The 22,817-nt window shown below is 44.0% G+C and overlaps 2 protein-coding genes across 3 annotated transcripts in view; one reads left to right on the plus strand and one right to left on the minus strand.

Annotated features, from left to right (window-relative positions):
- Positions 1–22,443, plus strand: part of LOC133506601 (zinc finger protein GLIS2-like) — a 39,620-nt gene extending 17,177 nt beyond the window's left edge. The window contains exons 2-7 of one of the 2 annotated variants that reach the window (XM_061830887.1): positions 9,166–9,354; positions 15,050–15,252; positions 16,980–17,165; positions 17,618–17,751; positions 18,807–18,925; positions 20,395–22,443. In XM_061830887.1, the coding sequence (XP_061686871.1) occupies positions 9,189–9,354; positions 15,050–15,252; positions 16,980–17,165; positions 17,618–17,751; positions 18,807–18,925; positions 20,395–21,005 (1,419 nt within the window). In that variant the 5' untranslated portion in view covers positions 9,166–9,188 and the 3' untranslated portion in view covers positions 21,006–22,443. The remainder of the gene's footprint in view (positions 1–9,165; positions 9,355–15,049; positions 15,253–16,979; positions 17,166–17,617; positions 17,752–18,806; positions 18,926–20,394) is intronic. The other variant, XM_061830889.1, reaches the window with a different exon arrangement.
- LOC133505878 (beta-1,3-galactosyltransferase 2-like) lies at positions 4,099–8,156 on the minus strand. The gene is made up of 2 exons (XM_061829398.1): positions 8,119–8,156; positions 4,099–5,697 (listed from the first exon to the last, which is right to left on the minus strand). Exons 1-2 carry the CDS (start codon positions 8,154–8,156, stop codon positions 4,629–4,631), a joined length of 1,107 nt encoding a protein of 368 aa, XP_061685382.1. The 3' UTR covers positions 4,099–4,628.
- Positions 22,444–22,817: the final 374 nt, after the last annotated feature.

The following is a 22,817-nucleotide window of genomic DNA, read 5'->3' on the forward strand; positions in this document are numbered from 1 at the left end:
CAGCGCAGCTGTTGCGCATTTCCTCGCACGTTCCGTTCCGTTCTTCTCCCGCAGAGTTCTCCCACCCGGAGTGTCCCGTAAAGCGCATAATTGCCTTTTGAGTCACTCGGCCCCAACAAGAATTCCTGCGCTTGAGTCACGGAGCTGCTTTTTCGCTCTCGCATTCAGCAGAGTATCACATGGCCCCGGAATGGAAAACTACTATTTAGTAGCCTTAGCCAGTCCGCGGCGGACAGGATTGGTTAGGTTGCCTCCGAAATACTTAAAATGGAAACAAGTCTCATACGGACTGAAGATAAACAACTGAAGTCAGAGGGCTACTGTGATTGGGGTGAAATCATTAGCCGAGTTCACACGCTGACTTATTTTTGTCATTCCTGATTCCAAATTTATTCCAATTGTACATCTCTCGTCAAATGTCGCACAATGCAAAACTAGCACTGACATCGCTGTTTTATAACCCTTCATATCGGATTTTGGAACACAAACAAACAAACAAAAAAAAAAGAGTAGTGTACTATTACTGCAAGTAACTGAGTCGATGTGACCATCAACTTCGTGCATATACATACGTAAATGCATTATTGTACTACCGACTGTTGGCCGAGACCACCCAGAAGCGAGGCGTAGAACCAATTAATCATGACGCACAAACGGTTATTCTTTACGAGCTATTTATTTTGGGTTAAAACTGTATTAAAAAAATAAATAAAACACAACTGAGTGCTATTTCTTTGAAAATGAAATGGATTAATGGCATTTCCATGCATCGTAAAAAGCCCCCCCCCACCCCCCAAAAAAACCCATAATTTATTTTATTGTATTTTTTTAAGGTGGCACGGTGGATAAGCTGGTAAAGCGTTGGCCTCACAGTTCTAAGGACCCGGGTTCGGTCCCAGCCCCGCCTGTGTGGCGTTTTCATGTCCCCCCCGTGCCTGCGTTGGTTTTCTCCGGGCACTCCGGTTTCCTCCCACATTCCAAAAACATTCAACATTCATTGGAGACTCTAAATTGCCCGTAGGTGTGATTGTGAGTACGAATTTTCTTTGTCTCCAATGTGGTCTGTGATTGGCTGGCAACCAGTTCAGGGTGTACCCATCTTACTGCCCGTTGACAGCTGGGTTTGGCTCCAGCACTCCCTGTGACCCTCGTGAGGATAAGTGGCAAAGAAAATGTATAGATGTTTTTTTTTTTTTTTTTTACTACTAACTTACATTTTATTCTCATTTATGAGGGCTGGACGTCTATCCTTAAACTTCCTATACTAGTATAACAAAGTCAACCTTTACTCAACAGCATTTACGATTAGCATTAGCATGGTGGCGATTATCATTTTATGTGGGAAAAAAAAGATGCTCTGCTATTATTTAGCTCCCTCATAAATCATATTATATGTACACAGACATGCCATTATGATATTTTTCATTTTTGATATCTCAATTTAGCCATATCTCTTGAAATTAGTTCCCATTGTGTTGTGACATAATACCTCACGTCGCTTAATACTTTGAACACGAACATCCGTACACTAAGTAGATAATTGTAGCCGGTAGATTGTATTGACAAGTGTAGCGATAACCCGGAAGTACTTCAATAGGTCATTTTAATTCTAAAAAAAGCTTAGGAAAGGGGCCTCGATGCCACTTTTAGCAGACAACCGCTGAAGTTTCAAGATAGACATTTAAAAATGCATCAAATGTAGATTTTTTATTAATAAAAAACACCCGAAACATGCATCGAGAATAGTCTCAGTGAAGAATAGCTATGTAGACGTTAAAATTGTCTCAATTATTGTCAGATGAGTATCGACACACAAACACACAAATAATAATAACGTCCAAGGGATCAAGTAAGTGATTAAAATGGCAGAAAAATATAAAAATCTAGAGAGTTCGTTTCCCCCGTATTTATTCCTAAAACTTGGAAAATTCAAGCATAATTGCTAGCGAGTGACATACAATCAGTGGCAAAAATATATTTGAAAGAGAACATAAATCCAGCGTTTAAATGGCTTTCGTGGTGTTAAATGGACCAAACATATTGTTTGGCTTCCATCTATATTTTCGTGAGCCTTGTGGCCTTTACATCGAATCAGAATAATTTGTTTTTCGCTGTCAGGTGATGTCAGTTTGCAAAGTTAACGCAAACTCCCAAAAAATTTAAATTAAAAAACAGATGAAAGAAGCAAGGTGCTCACGAGCATGTTGTTTTTCTTGTCTACTCCTGCACCCCTGGTTAGAATATTTTTGTGGCTGTGTTTGCCCCCCCCCGCAACAAAGTTCAAAGCATGCAATTGTCATTCAAGTCTGCCACCTGGTGGACAAAGAAGTGCAAGCACAACTTCAGTGAGTCGATTCCTGCTCACCGATGCTGTCGCTATGTGCCCTGCGATTGGCCGGCAACCAGTTGAGGGTGTACCCCGCCCCCCTGCCCGTTGACAGCTGGGCTAGGCTCCAGCACTCCCCGCGACCCTCGTGAGGATAAGCGTCTAAGAAAATGGATGGATGTGTATATGCCTTGCGACTGACTGGCGACCGGTTCAGTGTGTAGTCTGGGATGTGATCCAGTACAGCACCCTTGTGAGGATTAGCATCTTGGAAAACGGATGGACATTTGGCGTCATAGATTAACCAGCATCATTTTTGTAACTGGGGTCTCGTCCCATGTAAAATATTAATACAGCATTACTTTTTCCCACCTCCAGATTGAAGCAGAGGTGTTAATTTGGTTTACTTTAATTTACATTGGGGCAAAAAATGTATTTCCCAACTGTGCAAGTTCTCCCCCTTAAATAAGATTAGAGAGGCCATAATTTGCTCATAAATTCTTTAAAACTTGAACTAGGTATTTTTCGGGATTATTTTTTTTCCCCTCCCTTCATTTTGTCTCCCATCGGTGAGGTATATGATGATTATATGATGAAAATATCAAGCCTCTCGCATCTATTTAAATAGGAGAACCGGCCCAACGGGTGGCTGAGTAAATACTTTATACTGTATACCACATACAGTACATACCCTGACCGGACCTATAAGAGGCTCCTTCCCCAAACTGTCCAAAATAGACACGGTGTTTGTGTGGTCTGCAACACAAATACTGCATTTTAGTATGTGAGTTGAATTTTTTACCAGATGAATATACGATTAAAACCAAACAAATGTATGTCGTCTACAGATAACAGATATTGAAACTGGGCTGTGGAATAGCACTATGTATTCTTCTTCTCATTATTAGTAGCAGTAGTAGTAGTAGTAGATCTGTAGTGAAAGCAGGGAGCAGGTGGAGGAACAATTAGAAAGATGGAGGCACGTACTGGAAAGGAGATGAATGAAGATTAGCCGAAGTAAAACAGAATATATGTGCGTGAATGAGATGGGCGGAGTAGGAAGAGTGAAGCTCCAGGGATAAGAGATGGCGAGGGTGGATGACTTCAAATACTTGGGGTCAACAATACAGAGGAATGGAGAGAGTGGTGAAGAAGTGAAGAAACGGGTCCAAGCGGTGTGGAGCAGTTGGCGGAAGGTGTCTGGTGTTCTATGTGACGGAAGAGTCTCCGCTAGCATGAAGGGCAAAGTCTATAAAAACAGCGTTGAGGCCGGCCATGATGTACAGATTAGAGACGGTGGCCCTGAAGAGACGACAGGAAGCAGAACTGGAGGTGGTAGAAATGAAGATGTTGAGGTTCTCGCTTGGACTGAACAGGTTGGATGGGATGAGAAATGAGCTCTTTAGAGGGACAGCCAAAGTTGGATGTTTTGGAGACAAGGTTCGAGAGAGAGCAGACTTCGATGCGTTGGACGTGTTCGGAGGCGAGAGAGAGAGTGAGTATGTTGGTGGAAGGGTGATGAGGATGGAGTTGCCAGGCAAAAGAGCGAGAGGAAGACCAAAGAACAGGTTGATGGATGTGGTGAGGGAGGACATGAAGACTAGAGGAAGACACCTGAGATTTCTTGACAGCCTTGCGGTGGTTGAAGATATAAAAAGAAAAATCTCTTTCACTCCCTCCACTGAAGGATCTACAAAGTCGACTATACATATGACAAAAAAATATATATACATGTATAAATTTCCATCCATCCATTTTCTGAGGCGCTCATCCTCACAAGGCTCGCGGGAGTGCTGGAAAAAAAATTCTAAAATGAAATGGTTAGAAAATCCTTGTAACAACAAACACACACGTACCAGACCCCCAAAATAAATAAAATAAATACTCTGCGCATTTCGTACTCAATCAAGTGTTGGTGTGTTAATACAAGGAATGCTGCAGAAATGTATGCCTGACTAAAAAAAAAATAATAATAATAAATAAGGAAAAAAAAAAAGTGGATCCATTTTCAAACTCTTTTTCAGTGAATATATTGGATGAATAGTCATTGTGCTACAATGTGCAGTCAGGCAAGAGGACCGTGATTTCTCACATCTGCTTGTTTTGCACTCATTTTTGACCAAAACCTCTATTATTATGCGCTTATCACAATAACGTCACAGTTATCTTCATTACGGCGTCGTTGGCCTGACAGCTCTGAGGACCGGGGTTCAAAAGCCTGTGTGGGGGTTGCATGTTCTCCCCGCGTGCCTGCGTGGGCTTTCTCCGGGCACTCCGGTCTCCACCCCACATCCCAAGTGCTTCAACAAGCGGGTGCAGGCGCCCTCTTGAGCTGCATCCAGAAAGTGATCAGCTCGCTGGGGGACGACAGAATGGCGGTGATGATCTTGGAGTACGTGCAGGGGTCGAACTGAACGTTGTAGGTTTGGAATTGCGAAGGGTCAGGCGGCGACGTGGGCGCCAGTCCCAGATTCTTCATGCACATTCCGACGTAAGCGTCCTCGATGTTGAACGGCTTGATGCTTTTGGAGCTCTCCACCAACTTGCGCGGGAGGTCGTTGGAGAACACGTAGCCCATGCCCAGAGCGTACAGGGGGTATCTGGGATCCGGGTACAAATCCTCGGGCACGTACCACTTGGAGCTCTTTGAGCGGAGGACGGGTTGGTTCCACATGAGCATCCCGGTCAGGTAGTTGGTTCGGGGAATGCCCGGCTTCTGCAGCATCAGCACCAGGTTTTCGACGTTGAGAAACATGTCCGAGTCGATCTTCATGGCGTAGGCGGCCTTCGGGCAGCGGGCGGCCAGCCACCCCATGATGACCATGGTCTTGATGGTCAGGTTGACGTAAGTGTCCCTGAAGTTGCTCTGGATCAGGTCGCCGTGCAGCTCGTTCTCCTGCCGCAGATCGGCCCCCTCGACCGAGCCCAACATGAAAAGGGTCAGGACTTTCTCACCCTGGACCAGTTTCTCCTTGCCCCACGTGCTGCGGATGGCGTCTCGGGCCGCGACGTTTGCGGGCTCCACCGGAACCATCAGCACCAAGAAAGGCGCCTGCCCCTCGCACACCTGCCCCACGTCCATGATGAAGTGGTAGTTCTGTGAATATGCTAGGTGGTACTGAGTGCTTCCAGTCAACCGGACAACGTTGGTTTTGGCATCGGTGAAACCCAGTTTGGCTTTGTGCTTCGGGTGGACTCGGTAAGGAGGCGCATTGACCCAATAGGTCTTACTGGCAAGCCGCTGGTAGTGCTGATGGAGTTGATACTTCTCGCTCCAAATGGAATAAAGCAGTAGCGTGACGAACAGCAGGAGCAGGTACGCGAAACACGTCTTCTTCTGATGGCAAGGGTACAATCTACCCAGCAGACTTCTGGAAAACAGATGGTACAAATTAAACCAAAAAATGGCTTTGACATGCGGAACGCCAGGATTTGCGTGCAACGCCCCCCACAAGTGAGTCAGACTTCATGTCGACATTCACATTTTTTTTTAATAGTTTCATTTGTAAATCTATTAATCAAACTGAAATCAAACTAATAAAAACTACGTAGATCATCTGCATATGGTCACTACCGGCCTGCCATTAACCCCTCACTGACGCCGACAATGTGCAACAGAGACGTCGCTGATAGCGTCGCGCTACGCAGGGCTGACTTTTGTCCAATCCGATTGTGGCGACATCCCGACATCCATTTCCTATCGTGGCCATCTTCATTAGGGCTGTGGTTGTACCGGAGCCGATCCCAGCTGACTTCGGGTCAGCTGCACCCCCAAATCGTGGGGTACTTATGGATGAACAAGCATTCGCACTGATGGAAAACTTTACATATTATGAGCTTCCTCTGGGGCACCCAAGAGGAAGAAGGCGATGATGTCCATCAGCGAAAAAGTGGATGTGATCAAAGACGGCAGAAGTTGCGCATCACGTTATGGCGTGACTGAATCGACAGTGCGGTCCAGCAAGAAAGAGGAAGCAGACATTTGCAAAAGTGCTTCACTAACCTACAACAGGGAAGCCAAGCGTGATAACTCCACGTAATAAGAGAATCGGTGAGGGTGGCTCCCTCCCCGAGCAAGTATGGATGGAACAGGCCTTTTTCGGAAGAGGATGCCTTTGCGTGCATTCCTCTTCAAGGACCAAGTGAAGAAGCCCGGCGTCAAGCCCCACGAGGACCGTGTTTGTCCACGGTGCAGGTGTGAGGGAACTTAAAGTCAAGTGAGTGCCTCTCCTCTGCCACCAATACAAAAAGCCTCTTCGCGTCTGTCACGAGGCGATGTTAATTCTTCCTATCCTTTCGGCTTATCCCAATTAGGGGTCGCCAGACTATGTCAACTTTTTCCATCTAAGCCTATCTCGTGTATCTTCCTCTGTAACACCCACTGTCCTCATGTCCTCCCTCGCAACATCCACAAACCTTTTCTTTGGTCTTCCTCTCGCTCGTTTGCCTGGCAGCTCCATCGTCAGCAACCTTCGACCAATATACTCACTCTCTCTCTCGCCTCTGGACATGTCCGAACCGTCAAAGTCTCCTCTCTCTCACCTTGTCTCCACAAAATCCAACTTTGACTGTCCCTCTAATGAGCTCATTTCTAATCCTGCCCAACCTGCTCACTCCGAGCGAGAACCTCAACATCTTCATTTCTGCTACCTCAAGTTCTGCTTCCAGTTGTCTCTTCAGAGGCACCGTCTCTATTCCGTACATCGTGATCGGCCTCACCACTGTTTTCTAAACTTTGCCCTTCATCCTAGCGGAGACTCTTCTGTCACATAGAAAACCAGACACCTTCCGCCAACTGATCCACCCCGCTTGGACCCGTTTCTTCTTTTCTTTACCACACTCTCCATTGCTCTGTATTGTCGAACCCAAGTATTTGAAGTCATTCACCCTCGCCATCTCTTCTCCCTGGAGCTTCACTCTTCCCCATCGTCCCTCTCATTCACGCACATATACTCAGTTTTACTTCAGCTAATCTTGAATGTTAATTACTGTATAATATATGTTACTCTATAAGGTTTGATAACTCACAATTTCATTGAATGTGTACTTTTGTAATCTTTGTCTCAAATGTGTAGAGTATAAATACTGTTTCTACATTTTTTCATATACGCATACCGGAAAATTCCTGGATAGGAGGGGGGGGGCAAATCCTACGTCAGGGTTTTGATTTTCCCGATGGCTTCTGGTCCCCATTAAAGGTTAAAAAAAAAACTGAGTGTGTATACGAGTGAACGATGGCTCACTCGTGCGGGATAAGCTCCAACACGCCCGTGATAAGCGGTATGGAAAACTTGAATGAATAAGGGATACAAGTCAATATTGTGGCTGCCTCGGGAGTCATTCGTGCCAGAACTGCAACCACTTTTCTGTCCCACCCCCCCCCCCCACAAAAAAAAAAAAAACCTCACAGTAATGTATTCCCGCCACTTGTCACAATATAACTTGGGAACCTTTGCAGAAGTGACCCACAGTGGAAGGCGAAGTTCGGATCCTATCCAATCCCAGAGAGGACTCTTTCCAGTGTGTGTGTATAGTGTACGCATACAAAGTATGTAAAAAAAATACACACGCAGCTTCAGGAAAAGAGCAGGGGGGGGGGGAAGAACTGCTTTTTAACAGTGTTGTAAAACATTAATTACTGACTCTGGGAATAAGGAAACCAAATGAAGAATAATAAAAAATAATAATGAGTGACGAGTTTGTACAAAAGTAAATCAATTTCAACGTGCTTCATTTAAAAAAGGCTGAAACGGTTGCCGCTGGGGATGTTCATAAAAATGATCAATCGATACCTTTCCACTCCAGTTGGATTTCCTTCTTGGTCCGGCATGGTTCAAGTCCCTCGATTTTGGGTTGTGTTGAGGCCGCTTTTCACGCGGGCTCTCTCGGCGCCTTCCTTTGCTTTCCCAAAAATGGGCGGCGCCTACGAGCGTCGCCTCCCGTTCTGGATGCGACTTTTCACGCAGCGCGGCATGGCGGTGCGACTACTTCCTAAAAAAACAAACAAAAAAAAAAAAAAAAAGAAAGAAAAAGGAACGGAAAGCCCATATTGCACATTCTGCCATCATCCTTTGTTTCTATGCCCTGCCTTCAAAATATGTCTACATGTGAAAAAGTTCAACTGCGTTATAAAGTTTTGGGGAAAAACTGTTATGTACATTACGCATTTATTAACGCTGCAGTATTCAACAAACAATTACGCAAACGCGGAAACTCGCAGTGACTTAAAAGCCTTCTATAGTAAAGTCATAATTTTCGCTTCAGCCCAGATCTGACTCACACTCTTATTTGCACAAAATTCTCAACCAACTGGTTTTCCCATTATTCCCCATCACTCGCAGCGATTTCAGTTCCGCGCACAACATGCCGGGAACGGAATAATAACGTTGGACTGTGCACCTTCGGGGTGTGTTCCTTTCATCATTCAGCTTTTATTTTACCTGCTAAAATGCTGCTGTTACTTCTCCCAGGGGAGGAAGTTGGTGCGCACGTCACTGAATTCTTCCCAGAGCAGAAGGCGCTCTCACTTCCGACTTCAATTCATTCGTAACTCAATTTGCTCGGATATGAAATTAATTTTCTCCCAATAAATCAATTTGCACGCCATTAATCAGCTCCAGTCTTCATCCCCCACCCCAAAACCCCCAAAACAAACCAAAATTTTTGTTATGTAGTAAAAATAACTCAAAACAATGCGGTTGCATAAGTATACACACCCTCCTACAATTGGGGATGCAGTTGTGTTCAGAACATTCAAACTCAAGTAGAAGTCAGCATGCGCCGCTTGAAGGCCCCAAATGAAGTTGCGCTGTACTAAGTATGTTTGCTTTTTTTCCCAGCTGGACTGCAGAGACTAAACACCATGTTGTCCTCGGACGAGCCCCTGGACCTGAAGCTTCCCTCGGGACGGACGCGTTGTCCCGTCCGACTGGGCAAGAGGAGCTCGTCGTCCATCTGCGCCCCGCTCGGCATCCACCCGCGACCGCGTCTGATTTACACCACTTTCCCGTCGCCGCCTTCCTCCCCAGGTAAGCCTCAAACACAATATACTACTCAGCACTAAAATATACTAGACCCCCCCCCAAAAAAAAATATAAATAAACAGCACATAAACGGTATTTTAAGAGTAAATGCAAGTGTATTGAACGTAAACAGTTTTGGCTCATATATTTCATGCTTTAATTCAATGGAGCCACCATATGCGTAAACATAAACGCGACTAAACTATAGCAACATGCGCCATTTTTCGCAGAGGATAAAGAATATGTCCCTCTGAGTATTGTCATAAGCTTTGTGCATCGTTTGTCGCACGTTTGTGTTCACACGTCTGATGTTTTCAGGGTTATACTGTAACTACCGCTACATCTATGCAAACTTTGTTAGCAGGTCTATGGTGTTTCACATTGTGTGCTTATGCTTGGCAGGTTAAGCAACATTATGTGGTTTGTTGAAATGCAAATTGTATCATTTTCTTTTTTTTAATGTTTAGCTTTACATTAATCTTCAACCAGCAGTGGAAATAAACAGCTTGAAGAGCATTACTTAGATTTTTAAAAATTTTTATTTAAATTTTTTTTTTTTTTACAAGCTGTTCACTATCTGTGGCTTGATGTTGTGGAGTCAACTGCTCTAACGTGGTGGCCGTAACGCAGATAGATCTTCACAAGATGAGGCAAAAAAAAAATAATAATAAATAAAATAAAATAATGACCGGCCAAGCGACCATTCATAATCTTGAAAAACTCGTCAAGGTACTCCTGTACAAAGTTTAATAATTTCAAATTCAGTAAAACTTCAGGAAAAAAAAAACCCAAAACAATCCGAACGATGCTGATGATGATGATTATTATTTTGTAATTGTACTCCGACCTTTGTGGCCCATTAATTGCTCTTGGGAGTCACTGATGGTGTAGTGGTGTAGTATACAAGCCTGCCTTTGGTGCGGGCAGCGTGGGATCGATTCCCGCTCAGTGACGGTGTCGATATCTGCCCTGCGACTGACTGCCGACCAGTTCAGGGTGTAGTCCGCCTTTTGCCCGAAGCTAGCCGGGATAGACTCCAGCTTTCCCGCAACCTCTTGGGGCCCCCTGGTGGTTGCCGGGCACTAAAAAGGCGCTAAACCGGGCCGGCTGCCGGTCAGCGTTGTTGTCCTCGTTGACGCGTGATGCCACACTGCGCAGATTAGCCACGCGACGCTGCTAATATAATCACGCCGTAAGTGGATTGTCCGTTCTTCTCCGGCAACCTAATTTACTCGACTCGCTCGGTGGTCTAAGTGTGTCTGTCGTGTTCTCAAATAGAAATGCATTGTCCCCCCCCCCCTCCCCCCATAGGTTGGTAATTGTCAGTATGTATCATAAGACAACACAAAAAAAAACGTCAGCAGAAATCCGCAATGCCACAGCCGAAGCTTTGTCTCGCTAAATATGTCCCCCTCTGACCACAATACAGAAAAGAAAATTTTTATAAAAATGAAAAGCCTGCCATCCGTGTTTTTCTTTTATTTTAAATAATGTTACTTTTTTTTTGTCCTCATTACTTTCTCCTCGTAAAGATGTTATTTTTCAACTAGCGCTACTTTTGCCATTTATTCTGTTGAATTTTCTCCTAATTTTCTGAAACGATTTTCATCAAATTACAACTTTTTTTTTTAGCATTGCTATCATTCACGTTTCATTTTCTAGTAGTATAATGTAATTACTCTAGTAAAAATCGAATTTTTTTAATCTCAAAAGAACATAAGCTTTTTTTTGGTAATATTAAGACATACTGTAAGTCTATTTTACTCTTGGCAAATTATGACCATCATTATTTTTTGTAAGTCCTCGGTTATGACTCATTTTCCTCCTCATATTATGACTTTATTCTCGTAAGATAATGATGTAAATTGGAATGTTGTGACATTATTGTCATATTAGTCTCATAAAAATGGAATGGCAACCTCATTTTCTTTCTTTTATTTTAGTTCTCGTCAAATTTCCACTTCACTCTTGCAATATTGCTACGTTTGTCATATAAAATGTTGACAATGTCATCGTTATTTAAGTGCGATAAGCGTGCGATGTTCTAAATCGCTTTAAAACGATGACGCACGCGCCCATTTCGTGTCACGCTTGACTTTCTTGTCTCTGAATGTCAATGGCATTCGATTACGGGCAGAGGGAATTAAAATTATGGATTACATCCCCATATTAAAAAAAAAAAAAGGTTTCCTCCTGTTACAGGAAACATATGACTAAATCAGAAGAAAATTTCCTCATTGATTGAAATTAAACAGATTTTTTTCCCCAGCCTTTTATAACTGCTGTCAAAGAGGAGTCCCAATACTTGTCCATAAAAGATTTCTTTTTTTTTTTTACAATAAATAGTAGAGTAGAGGATCCAGAAGGCCGATACAGGATATATAATTACCTCTCCAGGCCATAATATTCAACAAGCTGTATACATATATTTTCAGTGTACCCACTCCAAATAAAGATGATCCAATCTTCTTTCACATGTTCTCTTTTCACTCAGCCAATTATATTTCAATTCTTATGATGGGAGGAGATTTTCATCTTACATGAAATCCACAGATAGATCACTCGGATCTTAAAAATAGCAACTAGCAACAGCGTTCTAATGTATTTGTTTAATCTATTTAAAATGTCTACAGATGACTTTGGAGTCGTTGACATCTGGTGGCTGAAAAACAGCATAAAAAGGGAATACATATTTTCCCCGTCCGTCAGTTCACTGGTCATCCTCAAGACTAGATTTCTTTCTCTCCCACAGCTCAGACGCTCAAAGGATTCCTCCCAAATACATCCAAAATACATCATTATCAGCCATCACGGACGCTCCTATTTATCCTTTTTGAGATCCGGCGGGAGGAATCGACCACTTTGTGCGGCAAATGGCGCGGTCACTGTGGTACCTACTCGGATGTCCTTCCGGGGCACTTTTCTCCTTGTTGGAGCTTGCATTGTGATTCGCCCCCTCGGGGACGGGGCTTTTAGGCCAGCAAAGGCTGGTTCGAAAAATTTCAAAAAAAAGTTACGGCCTCAGAAACTTGCCTCTGTATGGTGCTGGTCATCTTTACGTGGAGGAAGAGTTTCCTAACCTCATTAGTGAGGGATGGCGGGCGCAAGTTTTTAACATGGATGAAAAACGCCTTTTTTGGAAGAGGACAGCTATGCGTAGTTCTTGAAAGACCGTGTTTAAGATGCAGTTGAGTAAACTTAAAGCCTCTATGAGCCTCTTCTCCGCCATGTCGTGTGTTTGAGTGAGACGGAACTCGTAGGTGTGTGGAAATGTACTGCGAGCAGTTGCTAGTGTGTACAGGTTCCAAGTTTAGCGAGGGGGACCGAGAGGAGTTGCGTTTAAGACAGGACACGTTGATTCTGAGTGCTTAAAGGATCTAATAAAGTCTTCCGAGCCGCAAACCGTTGGTTTGTACCATTATTGTTCCAGCCACCAAGGCGTCTCCCTTGTGTATCCCGACCAGGGTCAGGCAACTTTTGCAGGAAAGATTAACAAAGGTTTTAGAATTAAAGATTTCAGTAAATACCTGTACTGTTGTAAACTTTTCCCCATACTGTATATGTAAAGTATAAATACTGTTTACATATTTGAATCATTCTGATACCCAGATACACATACATGAAAAATCCTGGGGAATGTGTGGAGGGTTGCTGGGGGCGAGGCCTACTTCACAGTTTTTCACATTTCACGGGGGGTTCTGGCCCCAATTAACCGTGAAAAACGAGGGATTACTGTATTTCCAATGACAGCAAACTCACAGACCCCTGTAGATCAAACCCCAGAATACCTGATAAATATTAAATATTTAGGTATCAATATCTCATCAAATCTCATAGAAATAACCAATCTAAATCAGGCACCACTTCTGGTAAAAAAAAAAAAAAAAAGAAATCTTACCTGACGTAGGACACTGGAAAACTTCCTTGTATCATTCCTGGGAAGAACAGCTCCAATAAAAATGTAGATCGTACCTCAAATAAATTATTGATATTCGTTGATTCCCTTTAAGACCACAATTAAATGGCTTCAGACCTTGGACTCAGCTGTAATAAATCTTTCATTTTTTTAAAAAAGAAGAAAAATAGAACCAGTCTACCCACTCTTCAGAAAAGCAAACAGGAGGAAGGCCGAAGTGCTCCCCACGACAAACATTATTACTTCCCTAACCAATGATAATACTTTGTCAAATGGTTGCATCACAACGAGGAGTGCCATTCTTGGCAAGACTTGGAACAAACAAAACCGTTTCAAACCACATGACTTGTCCAAAAACAAAAAAAAAAAATGAAAAAGCACATGGAACATAAATTTGTGAGAAGAGCCTTGTGCTGTATTAATCGGCAATTTTGCCTATAATGATTTTAGAGGCGTTGAGATTATATTTGCTTATAAAATCCCACAAAGATGGCAACCGCTTGTCAAGATGCCATGAGAAGTTTTTTGTTGACGTGAGCTGTGAGTCATTTGTTATCGATGGCCGGACGCTGAGTCCTGGTGAGATTCAGCATCTATCCTAGAATGTTTCAAAGGCAATTGAATATCTGGAGCTAAAAATTAAACAATAACCGGAGTTATTTTTTATCCACCGTCTGAATGTAGCTAGTCGTATTCGTCGAAGTTCACTGTTAGTCCATTGATCACAAATAAAACGCTGACCTTGTGCATCTGCAACGAGGGTTCCATCCTTCATAGCGCCCAACCGTCCCGGATACGTGATAAACCACACACCTACGTGGAACTGGAGCAAGAGGTCCTCATGGGCGTTTGTGCACACTTCCTGCCGGCCAATGGGACGAGGCGGCAGGGAGGGGCCGCGAGTAATACCGTGCGCCTCTAGGAGACGGAAGTCCTGTTATCGTCTACCTCCACGGCAATATGTACACCGGGGCCAAAGATCACAAAGGTGGAACTGATAAAGGCTTCGGCGACTTGATAGCGAGCCGAGACGACCTGGGATGACCGCAGACGACCTCCGGGCGTCCCCGGTGTGCCCGAGCGGGTGCCCCCCCCTTTTCTTTTCGGATGCCGCAATTCTCGAGGCTCCAATCGCGAGTGTCAGAGAGGTAGTTGTCAACTTCCCTCTGGCTTAGCTCTACAAGTTCCTTCCGGTATCCGAACTTTTCCTTTGGAACGCTTTGAAGACAATTTAAAGGCGCCGACCCGTTCTCTCCTCATAGGACGGCCATACAATGCTGTATCACACGGGTCACGAGCTGTACCAGAAGTAGCAGAGCAAAGACGCGCCTTTGGAAGTGATTTACCAAAATCTGAAGGACCAGCACTTGATGACAGCAACGACCTCATCATAACACGCAGCAGTTTCGGCAGATCCCGCACAAATCTTCAAAAATGAGCCCTCAAGCTGTTTATCGCCACTCCCTGTTCAGGTTTACTCTCAAATTAAACAAAAAACAAAAAGAGGATTACACTTTGTGTATTTAAAACAATCACGTAATGTAAAATGCCAGAGACGGGCTAACGAGTAGCATCAACGTTATAACCCTATTTAAACAAATTTCATTTCAACGGGGGAATCTATTTTAAGATATGAGTGTTGTTATTCCAAATGTGGTCATGCAATTGAACTTGCATACAAACTTTTACTTTTTAATTCATTTTGCAGTATTATTAAAACCCTAACCCAACACTTAAAACAAAAACCAAAGTAAGTCGTCATTTCCTGTATCTGCTCCACTTTAGACTCGCAGTCCCCGTGTCACGAGCGACCCGGATCCTGCTTCACCCCCCCGGCCATGGACCTCAGCCTGTCGCCTTCCTCCCGACACGCCTCCTCCCTCTCCCCCTCTCCGTCATCCCCCTCCCCGTCGTCCCCTCCCTCGCCTCTGGAGTCCCCCCACAACAGCAGGAGCGGCGGAAGCCCTCGGCCGCAGCCCTTCTTCCGTGTGAGTGAGGTGTGGAGGGGGTGTTGAGAGGAGAGGCTGCAGTAAAACAGGCCGAAAAGCAGATAACAGATAGCAGAGTGTGAGGCAGGGTCAGGGACGAGTTGCGGAGTAGGTGTGGTTTGACCAAGTGGAAGAGTGGAGAAATAAGTCTCAAGTTGAGCTTTAAATATTTCTACAGAGGTACAGTGAAGAAAAGAAGTATTTGAACACCCTACTATAGTGAAAGTTCTCCCACTTAGAAACCAAGGAAGGGTCTGAAATTTTCATCGTAGTTGCATGTCCACTCTGAGAACGATAATCTAAAAAGAAAAATCCGGAAATCACAATGTACGATTTTTTTTAATGATTTATTTGTGTGACACTGCTGCAAATAAGTATTTGAACACCTGAGAAACACATTGTAAATATTTGGTAAAGTCGCCTTTGTTTGCAAGTACAGAGGTCAAACGTTTCTTGTAGTTGTTCGCCAGGTTTGCACACACTGCAGGGGGGATTTTGGCCCACTCCTCCACACAGATCTTCTCTGGATCAGACAGGTTTCTGGGCTGTCGCTGAGAAACACAGAGTTTCAGCTCCCTGCAAAGATTTTCTATTGGGATTAGGTCTGGAGACTGGCTGGGCCACGCCAGAACCTTGATATGCTTCTGACAGAGCCACTCCTTGGTTTTCCCGGCTGTGTGCTTCGGGTCATTGTCATATTGAAAGATCGTACCACGATCCATCTTCAATGCTCTGACTGAGGGAAAGAGGTTGTTCCCCCAAAAATCTCACAGTACATCGCCGCGGTCACCAACTCTCCTTAAGACATTGCCGTCGTCCTGTCCCATATGCAGGAAAAACAGCCCTAAAGCGTGATGCTACTATGCCCATGCTTCACAGTAGGGAAGGTGTTCTTGGGATGGAACTCATTTGTCTTGCTCCAAACATGGTTCGTGGAATTATGACCAAAAAGTTCCATTTTGGTCTCATCTGACCACAAAACCTTTCTCCCATGACTCCTCTGTATCATCCAAATGGTCATTGGCAAACTTAAGACCGGCCTTGACATCCGCTGGTTTAAGCAGAGGGAACCTTCCGTCCCATGTGTGATTTCAAATCATGACGTCTTAGTGTATTACCAACAGTCACCTTCAGTCATTAACCAAGTCCTGTGGTGTAGTCCTGGCCCCCCACGAGGTGATATCTTGCACGGGGCTCCAGTCCGATTGAGACTGACAGTCATGTTTATCTTCTTCCATTTTCCAATTTCTCTGAAGCCCTTTCCAGGCATGTGGAGTTTTTTTTTTTCGCCTCTGGTGTCTTTGGACAGCTCTTTGGTCTTGGCCATGTTACAAGTTTGAGTCTTACTGATTGTATGGGGTGGACAGGTGTCTTTATGCAGCTAACGACCTCACACAGGTGCATCTAATTCAGGATAATACGTGGAGTGGAGGTGGACTTTTAAAGGCGGACTAACGGGTCTTTGACGGTCAGAATTCGAGCTGATAAGACAGGTGTTCAAATACTTATTTTCTTCACTGTAGCACCTCTAACTTCCGTAGCTCTGGATCTTCAGCCAACCTAGCTGCCAAGTCAGGGTTGGAGGAACCAAGTGTGGGGGAGGTTATCGTGTTACCGATACAGTTGATGGGTGTGCAAGCAGTCCAACTATTGATATAAAAGTCCTCTTAGCATATTTCCGCTTGAAATATGAATATTTCCGACATTGTTTTCAATTTACCTCGCAGGAGGCAACGCTCCACGGAAGAGTGGAGGGCGACGGGTCACCCCAGCGCTATCCTTTCTACCTGCCCATCGCGAGCCCACCCGTCGGCTACGGCTTTCCGTCTGCCGTTTTCAACGGACAAAAGAGTGACGCCCGAGTCTCACCCGAGCCCTCATTGGACGCGCAACTCGCGTGCCGCTGGACGAAGGTAAGATCGGTATTTTGGAATCAGAATCTGTTGTGGCATTAATTGGAGAGAACCCCTCAAGTACTGGACAGCCCTGGCCCACACCCAAAAGAAAAAGGTCAGAATTGGCTAATTCCAGTGGCGTCGTGGGGCCTATTTTAGGGTGCTGACCCCCAACATCGCCCTCCAAATGGTTTGGTTGTTTGTAGTTCAGCAAATTTGGGTCTTAGTTCACAAAAAAATGTTCCTAATAGCCCCCTAAATTATTTGGTTGTGTAAAAAAAAAAAAAAATGTAGCGATGGAAAATGCTAGCGCATTGCTAAAGGTGAGTTTTTCAGCAAATACTTGCTAGTCATGTTCGACAGAAAAATTGTATGAATCGCAAATCGGGGTTCACAGTACTAGCTGTCATTATGGGGGATCGGGTCATATTTGGAAGCCGTCGGAACCGACGGAACTGTCTGTCTTGCAGTGCCACTTGCTGTTTGAATCGCTGCAGGACTTGGTGGACCACATCAACGACGCCCACGTCAAGCCGGAAAAGGACTCGGGCTACTGCTGCAAGTGGCAAGGCTGCGCTCGCAACGGGCGGGGCTTCAACGCCAGGTGTTTATTTTATAGTGGGAATATTTGGGCTGTTTTTTAACTTTTTTTTTTTTTATAACTCGTATTTTGATTTATTTCTTTAGTTACTCATAAATAACAATACACATTTACATCTATGTAGAATCATTACTATAAATGAAATTTAAAAAAATAGATTCACATTTTTAATGTGAATGGATCATGATGCCACATAATCGTTCAGATTTTGTCTTAATTTTTTTGCGTTAAAATAAATTCAATTTGATATTTGTACACAATTCATTACCACCCTCAATCTATATTTATAGAATTGTCTTTTTTAATTTCATGTTTATGATTTCTTTTTTGATTTTCTTTATTTGATTAGTCCCAAGAAAATGTAGTTACCAATTATTTTTTTATTTTATTTTACTTTTTCATACCTCATATTTTGATTTATTTCTTTAGTTACTCATAAATAACAATACATGTTTACATCTATGTAGAATCATTACTATAAATAAAATTTTTAACAAATAGATTGACATTTTTGACTTGAATGGATCATGGTGCCACATAATCCTTCAGATTATGTCATAATTTTTTTGTGTTAAAATAAAATTAAATTTGACATTTGTACTCAATTCATTACCACCCTCAATCTATATTTGTAGAATTTTTTTTTAAATTTCACATTTGAGATTTCTTTATTTGATTAGTCCCAAGAAAATGTAGTGTTACCAATTAATGAATCAATAATTAGTAATAATTTTTTAAACTCGATAGATAGATAAATATTTCACGTTTTATTCAGTTACAAAACAATCCCGCTGAGATGTTTGCCAATTAATCTAAACTGCAAAACAACAAAATGATTGTCCAATATTTATCATACATACATATTTTACATTTGAACATTCGATCATTTATTACATATATTTATGTATTTCTTCATATTTACATCTATTTTATGTATTTTTCTTTTTTTTGTCTTGCTGTTTCGTATGTTTATTAGATTTTTATTTTATTTTTTAAAGTGCGAATCGTCCTCACTCGTGTTGAACGTGCGTGACGGCTTTTTTTTTTTTTTGTCCCAGGTACAAAATGCTGATCCACATCCGCACGCACACCAACGAGAAGCCGCATCACTGCCCCACCTGCAGCAAGAGTTTTTCCCGTCTGGAGAACCTGAAAATCCACACCCGCTCACACACAGGTGAGCGCCACGCGACTCAAACCTTTCCAATCCACAGTCCAAGTTTGCTTAAAATGACCTTTTTCTTTGTCGCTTATCCTCACGAGGGTCGCGGGAGTGTCAATGGGCAGTACACCCTAAACTGGTTGCCAGCAGATCGCAGGGCACATAGAGACCAACAGTCGCGCTCACAATCACACCTAGGGGCAATTTAGATTGTCCAATTAATGTTGCATCTTTTTGCGGCGAGAACATACAAACTTCACACAGGCGGACCCGGGATCGAACCCTGGACCTCAGAACTGTGAGGCCAACGCTTTACCAGCTGACCCACCGTGCTGCCTTAAAATGACCTTTAGTCACAGAAACATGAATCACGATTGGTCAAAAATAATTATCCACAATGAGTTAAAGAAGTAGGAGACATATAATAATTACAATCCACACTTCTATATATGAGGTTCCGAGGAAATCACAATGTCCCAACACTGGTAGATTATTATTCTGATTATTTTTTAGAATAGTTCCATGTGGGCGATCCCTGTACTAATTCCCCCCCATGCCAAATACAGGTCAGCTTGTACAAAGCGGGTCAGTTTGACCCATTTTAAGGTTTAAAAGACTAGAAAATTGATTTTTAAAAAATACACATATTTTGAAATATTTTTTTTCAATTTAAACTAGTTGAAATATTAAACGTATTCAGAGCGCAACTACCATGTAATACATGTGAAATTAAAAAGAAACGTAAAATCACATTTGTTAAAAAAAATTACATTTTTAGTATTTGATTGACATCTGAATTTATCATTATGATTTATTTAAATTTATTTTTATGTATTATTAATAAATTTAAATATATACTGTATAAGACTGACCCAATATAGTTAATGGAGCATGTATTAATGAATTCATTCATGAATGTACTATGTCAGCAATACAAGGGGATCAAAACCGGGCAGTCGTCTCATTTGCTGTACAAAAACATATTTCAATTTACATTTCACCGCGCCGTGGACATTTGCGTTGCCGCAAAGAAGCAAAAAAAAAAACTGGACCAAGAGGGTTAAATATCAATGGAAATAACCATAAATCTGCATTTCTATTGGGCCGACGTGTGTTTAAGACCTCACGCCGCGTCTTTATTTGCTTTTCGGTAAAAAAAAAAAAAAAAAAAAAAAAGTAGCACGTTCAAGGTTAATCATTGACGTCGCTGCAAATAGCCAACCTTTCACCATCCCAACGTATCGCCACGGTAACCCGCGAATCTCAGCGGAGTTCTTTTTCTCTTTCACTCGGCACAATGGCTCCAAAAATCAGTTTTGGAGTCGACAACATCAAACAGTTTTGGGGAGTTCGGGAGAATCTCGCCTCCGTCGTCCGTGCGCCGATGCTCGCGTCGCCTCCTTGTTGTGTTGCGCTGGTTTATTTCGAACCGAATGCGCCGTCTTGTCCCCGATGTGAAGGTTTCGGTTTTCTCCGCCATCCAGGAGAGAAACCCTACATCTGCCCATACGAGGGCTGCAGCAAGCGCTACTCCAACTCCAGCGACCGCTTCAAGCACACCCGCACGCACTACGTGGACAAGCCCTACTGCTGCAAGATGGCCGGCTGCCTGAAGCGCTACACCGACCCCAGCTCGCTGCGCAAGCACATCAAGGCCCACGGGCACTTCGTCAGCCAGGAGCAAGGCGCCGGCCCAAAGCCGGGTCCCCTCGGTGACCGGAGCGCGGCCGACCTCCCCTCCAGGGGCGGGGCCGGGCTCATCCACCTGGGCGGCCTGGGGGCGACGCTGCCCCTGTCGGCGCTGTGCCGCCCCCGCGGGCCGCTCTTCTCCGTGGCAGGAAGGGGAGCCCTGGCGCCGCTGGGCCTCGCGGAATCGCCCCTTTTTCACTTCGGACTTTCGGCGGCGTCCATGCTGGGGCTGAGCGCTCTGGGAAGGCTCAGCCGCGCCGAGGCCGAGGGCGACGACGGAGGCGCCGAGCCCGAGGTGGGGGTTCTAAACCTGTCGGCCGGGGTCGCGCCCAGGAGGAGGGATCCCATGTCCTGGGTGGTCGTCCCCCCCAGGGCTATCCTGCTCAAACCAGCTGTTGTCAGCTAAGACGGGGGGGGGGGGCTTAGTTTCGGTTGGCGAGAGGAGGTCTCGTGTGGTATTATTAAATCGCTGCCTTTTAATTGTTGACCCTGTGGGGCAGCGCTGATACTTCTAAGAAGTTTAATATTCACCCAATCAAATGACAAAATGTTTCACTTGTGTGTAATAAGCGAGTTCTAATGTTATTACACATTTGAGGAACGAGCCATTCATGTAACGGACAGCGATCCCTCGCTAGAAATGGATGATCTACGTGGGGGACTGAACTCAGAACGAAAGAGCGATTTTTTTTTTGTAATTGCTGACGGATGCCACGGCGCTATTAAACGAAACTCCTCCATTCAGTTCAACATTGTTGCTTGGCAACAAGATGCCGCCGGGGCACCCAAGCACAAAAAGCAGGGAATGGGGGAGTTTTTTTTCCCCCCACTAAATAACTAAAAGGTACTCTAGATCCCCCCCCCTCCAAAAAATAGAAAATAAAATCCACAAATTGGTAAAACTACAAACGACAAACTGCGAAAAAGCAGCACATGGGTGAAAAAAACTCCGTAAAAAATATCAGCCCAAATGTGATACGGATGCATTCAGAAGTAGACAGAAATTGTGGTGCTGCCCCCACCCCCGACATATTGGTTTTTTGTTTTTTTTTGGGGGGGGGGGCAAAACTACATTGAAATATTCACGGATGACGATGACAATCATTAAAGCCGCAAGCACCATATTCGTGGCGAATGACAAAAATGACAATCAAACTTTGACCCCCCCCGTGCCCTCCCCCACGTTTACACGGTTTAGCTTTGCAATCCAGCAAATCCGCCGAGTCTACCTTGCTTTCCGATTGGGGCTCATTTCGGTGAATCCCGTCCAACCCTGGAATTTGCGCAAATGGCTGCTTCCTGGTTCTTTGAGACTTTTCCTTTCTTGTGCCTCAAAGTTCTGATCTGTCCGCCCGATGTGGTCTTGATCAATGCTACAGGTTTCGAGGGCTCATTTTGGGGACGTAAATGACGCGATCACCAGGATGCAGGAAAAAAGATGAGTTTTTTATGAGTGCGTGTCGGGCCAATTCATTCATCGGAAAATTAGGACCGCAACTTTATCGTTTGTATTAATGAGCGTCTGTATCGTGGTGTATTAACCTTTAACGTGACATTTATGTGAACCGCCTCCGCGAGGGGACTTAAAAAGTCATTCCGGGCGAGGAACGAGCCAGCGTTCAAAATCTTCTTGCAATTATCGTGCACTTTTATTGCGAAACAGAAATATAAACGGAGGATGAGAGCTTCCGAAGTCTTCATCCCGACGTCTCGTAGTGGACAATCGACGGCCTTTTCGCGTATGACAAACCTCGCGGGCGCTTCCGCTCGGCCCCCGTATTTCAAATTTTCAACGAAATTGGGGGGCACGGAGCGGAATTGCCGCACGGGGCGCAACGAGAGAACAGACGTACGGCGTGATTTAACGTATGATTAACAACTGCGCTGTTGTAGACTGTCAAGCTCTACTGAGGGTGTATCGTTCTTCAGGGAAAACAAAAGCAAGCATAAAATGCTTTTAAATAATAATAATAATAAAATGTTTCAATACAGCTACATGTGTGGACAAAAGAAGCGGGGCAAAGAAAAATGAGATAATCGCTGAAAATTGTTTTTCGAGACGTTGGGCCTCTGCAGACTTTGATCCTAAGGAGAGGGAGAAAAATGTCCAAATTTGGCCGAAAAGTACGATTTCTGGGACTGGCCGGAATAGCTTCGATGACGCACGCGTACAGTAAAGCAGTTCGCTTGCTATCTCCAGCTTCAGGTAATGGACCTT

This window comes from Syngnathoides biaculeatus, chromosome 9 (genome assembly GCF_019802595.1).
Source record: "Syngnathoides biaculeatus isolate LvHL_M chromosome 9, ASM1980259v1, whole genome shotgun sequence".
NCBI classification, from domain to species: domain Eukaryota; kingdom Metazoa; phylum Chordata; class Actinopteri; order Syngnathiformes; family Syngnathidae; genus Syngnathoides; species Syngnathoides biaculeatus.

Excerpts from the sequence above, each read along its gene's own strand:
- LOC133505878 (XM_061829398.1), bottom strand. The coding sequence starts at position 8,156 with ATGCCGGACCAAGAAGGAAATCCAACTGGAGTGGAAAG. Across the intron at positions 5,698-8,118 it reads AATCCAACTGGAGTGGAAAG|AAGTCTGCTGGGTAGATTGT; the intron begins GTATCGATTGAT and ends TCTGTTTTCCAG.